The sequence below is a fragment of the Physeter macrocephalus genome, chromosome 18 (genome assembly GCF_002837175.3).
Source record: "Physeter macrocephalus isolate SW-GA chromosome 18, ASM283717v5, whole genome shotgun sequence".
NCBI classification, from domain to species: Eukaryota; Metazoa; Chordata; class Mammalia; order Artiodactyla; family Physeteridae; genus Physeter; species Physeter macrocephalus.
Window position 1 is genome coordinate 85,071,898 of NC_041231.1, and position 5,324 is coordinate 85,077,221.

The window sequence follows — 5,324 nt, forward strand, 5'->3', positions numbered from 1 at the left end:
CGGGGCACGAACCCGTGTGCCCTGCATCGGCAGGCGGACTCTCAACCACTGCGCCACCAGGGAAGCCCCATCCCTTTTTTTTTTAAACCAGTATTTCACACATCTTAACAATACTGAGTCTTCCTATCCATGACCATGGCGTAGCTCTCCATTTACTCAAGCCTTTACCTCTTTCAGTAATTTTTGTAATTTCCTTCGTAAAATCTTGCATTTCTTTCATTAGTCGTATTCCTAGATACCTTTTTTGTTGCTCTTGTCAAACGCTCCTTATCTTAACCCCTCTTTCACACTGTCGCTCGAGAGTCTGCCAATATTAAGGGGTAGAAAGAAGTGACTTAACTATGTCTGATAATAGTCTAACTCTCCGCGGTCCAAACGCCTCCAACTAATTTCTGACTATTGCTGTTCCCGTAGCTCCAACTGCAAGAATCCGTGCTGAAGGGGCGCTGAAAATATCTCAACTCCGCGCGAGGCGGCGCCGGTACGTGCTGACGTCAAGGGCACGCAACACCTTAGGGGCCGGAGGAGGGCGGGGCCAGCCGGGGGACTTGCTGCTGAAAGAGCAGCGCCCCGGGCTGGGGCCATGGCGAAGCTGCTGAGCTGCGTCCTAGGCCCCCGGCTCTACAAGATCTACCGGGAAAGGGACTCTGAAAGGGCCCCGTCCAGCGTCCCTGGGACTCCAACTTCAGTCACTAACCCCCCTTCCAGCTCCTGGGTGAGTCGAGTTCTCCCCTGGTTAAAAACATAGTATGGCCCAAACCCCTTTGCGGCCTTTGCTCCCCAGAAGCGCCCATTATTGGAAATCGGGGGAGCTTGCTTTTCAAGCTAGTTGTCCGCAAAGTCTGCGCTCTTTGTGCTTCCTGGGTTAAAGTCACGCCTGTGGACTGGCTGCCTGCTGTATCGCTGTTGTCCAGTGCTTTCTCATTCCGACTGCCACTCCTTGCTTTTTTCCTCTCGCGACCCCTCAACCCTGCCCGTCGTGCTTCATGCCGGTCCCAATTGACTCTTAAGTCCTGGAAGAGACCCTACGCGGATTCAGGAGCTGGATGATTTTGCCATCAAACTCTCGATTTCCTCTTACTCAGTGCCTCACCCGGTTTCGTTTATCTTCCCTGGACTTGAATTTCAAAATGACTTCTTCAACATATCACATGTCCGCTCTCCCCCACCCCACCCACAGCCTACCTTGGAGACCCCAGGATCATTGCGTTTATGAAAACCTGGGTGGTGGTAGGCTGTGTCCCTAAATGTTCTCTTCCTTTTTATCGGTAGTCTCAGATTATGTTCATTGTCCTCTACAAACTGCCCACCGCCAGCCACATTCTCTTCCTTAATCAGCCTACCCTTATTTCCGATGCTCTTCTTTCTCTCTTAAAGTTGTCATGATGTCTTTCCTTCTCTGCCCCTGTCCCCATACGCACACACAACCCATTTGAAACTGGGTTGTGAAAAAGAGCAAAAGTCGTCCAATGCTGCTTTCACTTTTGCTTCCAAGTCCAGTGCCCTGTGTTTGTTCTCAGGGTCTGGAGTAGGAAATCAGCTTCTGAGTCAGGGTGGGGAAAAGGGGCTTCCTACAGAGCCAGAGATGTCCTAGGAGAGATGACTCTGGGGGCTAGAACCAGAGGACACACATCAGGGCTTCTAAAAGGGAAGGTGGAGGACTTGTCAATGAGCAGCGTCCTTAATTCGGCCATCTGTTTTGGCAGGATACGTACTATCAGCCCCGTGCCCTCGAGAAACATGCCGACAGCATCCTGGCACTGGTATGTCTGCCCTGGCATCTGGGACTGCTGCATCTTTTCAGACCCAGCTGCCCTCCTGAACTTTCTCCTCCCGAGACTAGGAGAAGGCAGTGCCCCTGGGGGTGGGGGATGCTCTGGGCTCTGCAGCAGACATCTCCAACACACACACACACACACACACACACACACACACACACACACACACACACACACACAGAGCTCTCAAGCATACATACTTGGTACTCTCCTTTGGCATGTGCACTGCTTTCTCTGGAGCAGCCTGAGCCATGAGGAAGCTGTGTTTACTCTTGGGACCATCCGCAGGTGCGGAGTCCTGCAGTCCCCAGTGACCTGTCCTCCCTGGCAACTAGCCTCTTTGGCTGCAGAGACAGCTGTTCTCTCTGGCAAGGTTCCCATGGTGACATTTGTGCATCTCTTGGGGACCAGGCCAGGGGCTGTCCTGAGCAGGACTGATTGAAAAGGCTTGATTAACTTGAGTAGAAAGAGAGACTGGCCTTTAAATGTGATGAAATTATGTCCGGAGATGATTAGAGGAAGAAAATAGAAGCTGTACCTAGTTTTCCAAGTCTCTGTTATGCTCTGACACACTGCCTTCAACAAATAATTGAGCACCTACTGTGTGCATGGTGTCATGCACAGAATAGGTACTTGATATGATATCCCTCAGGTTATCCACTTTCCAGGCAGACCGGTGTGTGTGTGTGTGTGTGTGTGTGTGTGTGTGTGTGTGTGTGTGTGTGTGTGTGTATTGATTGCTTGTCCCTGTCTCTGTGCTACAGGCTTCAGTCTTCTGGTCCATCTCTTACTACTCCTCTCCCTTCGCCTTCTTCTACTTATACAGGAAAGGTCAGTGTGGTTTCAAAGGTGGTGGGACAGGAAACGGGCAGGTCATTGGCAGCTGGGCCAGTCCCCTAATGAGGAAAGGGGACCTGTGATGAGGATGGCTTGGCTTCCCTCTTCCATCAGGTATCTTCTTCCTCTGAGGGTGTGGCTGTCCCCAAAAGAGGGTGTGAGGGGGAGGTTGGGGCTGAACTGCAAAGAGGAGCTGAGGGGCAGTGGGGAAAGCTTCTCATATAATCCCTCTCCCCCACCAGGTTACTTGAGTTTGTCCAAAGTGGTGCCATTTTCTCACTATGCTGGGACACTGCTTCTACTACTGGCAGGAGTGGCCTGCCTCCGAGGTAGGTGGAGAGGGAGACTGGTTTGGATCTATCCATCACTGAGTAAATATTCATTAAGTACCTTTGCAAATACAGTTTGGTGCTGGGCCCTGAAGGGAAGTAATTAATGGCCGAGACATGATCTTTTCCTTAAAGGGGTTGAGTTGTAAATATGAACAGATAATTAGCAGAAAGGTTAGCTATTATCTAGAAAAGATGCATATACCCTACAACAGTTCCACATATATCCATGTGTATGTTTGTATTAATCCTTAAGTGGACTCCGTGGCCCCTAATAGCAGGATGGATAAATACATTAGAGGTTATAGTCCTACAACAGAACACCAAAGGGCAAGGCAGATGAACAAGCCAGAGTTACACTCAGCTACACAGATGAATCTCACAGATATAATGTTTTGGGGTTTTTTTTTTGCTGCATTGGGTCTTCGTTGCTGCACGCGGGCTTTCTCTAGTTGCAGAGAGCCGGGGCTACTCTTCATTGCGGTGCGCAAGCTTCTCATTGTGGTGGCTTCTCTTGTTGCGGAGCATGGGCTCTAGGCGAGCGGGCTTCAGTAGTTACAGCGGCATGCAGGCTCAGTCGTTGTGGCGCACGGGCTTAGTTGCTCCGCGGCATGTGGGATCTTCCCGGACCAGGGCTTGAACCTGTGTCCCCTGCCTTGGCAGGCGGATTCTTAACCACTGCGCCACCAGGGAAGTCCCCCACAGATATAATGTTGAATGAAAGAAGCTGAACACCAAATAATTTATGCAGTGTGTTTCCATTTACATAAAGTTCAAAAGGGATACATATATAAGTGGCAAAACACTAAAGAAAAACACAGTCTTGGTTATCTTGAAAGTCAGGAGAGTGATAACCTGGGAGGGGGAGGGAACAGGCTGGGGAGGACTCCTGGCGGGAGGTGGCTTTGTTCTCTTTCTTGACCTGGGTGATCGGCACATGAATGTTTGTATTCTTTAAACTGAATGTATGTTTTATGTACATATGTTATTATCTCACAATTTAAAAAATGAAGAGACAAACCAAATCAGTGCCCTCTGGCGGGTGCACTTGATGAAAACCAGGTGAGGGGATGCCTAAGAAGGGAGTGGTGGGGTCAGGAGCTGGACGGCTGTCGTCGGGTCCAGTCCGGGGTGAGGACCTTCTGCCTGTTCTGCCTCCTGATCACCATGGGGCTGGGCTCCCTGCTCAGAGAGGCCCTCCCTGACCCCCCTATCTGAAAGTCACTCCCACTCCTCAGTTTTGTCTTAATTTTAAATTTTATTTATTTTTAATTTGGGGGAGAAATTAAGTACAGAAAAGTCCATAAAACAAAATATCAGAAAGAACTAAAATGCTTATGTTTTGTGCTACTGCTTTAAATATCTTTTGTCAATAAAATACTAAAGCATTACAGAGTTGGTGTTCCCACTGGAATCTTCCTCAGCCCCGTGTTTCTCTTTCCCCAGAAGTAACCATTGTCGTCTGGTGTGGTTTTTTTCCCTAGTCCATATTTTTATACTTTTACAAAATATAGACCTCATTCCATCACATCTAAGCTGCTATGAGTTGTAAATGCATACCGATTTCAGAGTTTTCAAATGTGACAAAAAATATGAATCTTAGAATCTGTGCAATATGATAAGTATAGACAAAATATAGCATTTTGGGGAGTGCATTTTACATTTTTAGCACAAATGACATCACTCTATCCAAATCACTGTGCAGCTTGTTTCATTCTCAGTATTGTTTGGGGGCTCTACCCTTGATGATACATAGCATTCTGGTTTTATTTTCTTTATAGCCCTTATCCCTCTGAAATTTTCTTGTTTACTCATTTATTGTCTTTCTCCAGCCCCACCCCATCCCCAATCAAAATGCCAGCTCTTTGAGGGCCAGGACCTGTGTGTCTCGTTTCCTTCTGTCTCTCCCATGTCGGAACAGTGCCTGGCGCGTGACACCTGTCCGGTCAGTGGGAGCAGAGAAGTCAGGGCTTGAGACTCCTCGGCAGTGAAGGGAGAGCAGATGCGATCGCTGAGGGGCCAAGCAAAGAAAGAGCTCAGTGTTGAGAATGACTTTCGATTCAGAGAGAGAAGGGAGGCAGGGGAGGAGCAGCCCAGGAATTGGAAGGGGGCAAAGATGGACCCAGGAAACAGGAGAAAGGAATCTTGACGGACAGGAAGAGTGCTGAGTGGCACAGTTAAAAGAGAATGGGGGGCTTCCCTGGTGGCGCGGTGGTTGCGCGTCCGCCTGCCGATGCAGGGGAGCCGGGTTCGCGCCCCGGTCTGGGAGGATCCCGCGTGCCGCGGAGCGGCTGGACCCGTGGGCCGTGGCCGCTGGGCCTGCGCGTCCGGAGCCTGTGCTCCGCGGCGGGAGAGGCCGCAGCGGTGGGAGGCCCGCGTA

At 49.8% G+C, this 5,324-nt stretch overlaps 1 protein-coding gene across 2 annotated transcripts in view; it reads left to right on the plus strand.

The window, feature by feature from the left end:
* The first annotated feature begins 534 nt into the window (after window positions 1-534).
* Window positions 535-5,324, plus strand: part of ABHD16A (abhydrolase domain containing 16A, phospholipase) — a 14,608-nt gene continuing 9,818 nt past the window's right edge. Inside the window, exons 1-4 of one of the 2 annotated variants that reach the window (XM_007110126.3) lie at window positions 535-715; window positions 1,707-1,763; window positions 2,543-2,609; window positions 2,858-2,944. In XM_007110126.3, coding sequence (XP_007110188.1) covers window positions 584-715; window positions 1,707-1,763; window positions 2,543-2,609; window positions 2,858-2,944 — 343 coding nt within the window. In that variant the 5' untranslated portion in view covers window positions 535-583. The remainder of the gene's footprint in view (window positions 716-1,706; window positions 1,764-2,542; window positions 2,610-2,857; window positions 2,945-5,324) is intronic. The other variant, XM_055079835.1, reaches the window with a different exon arrangement.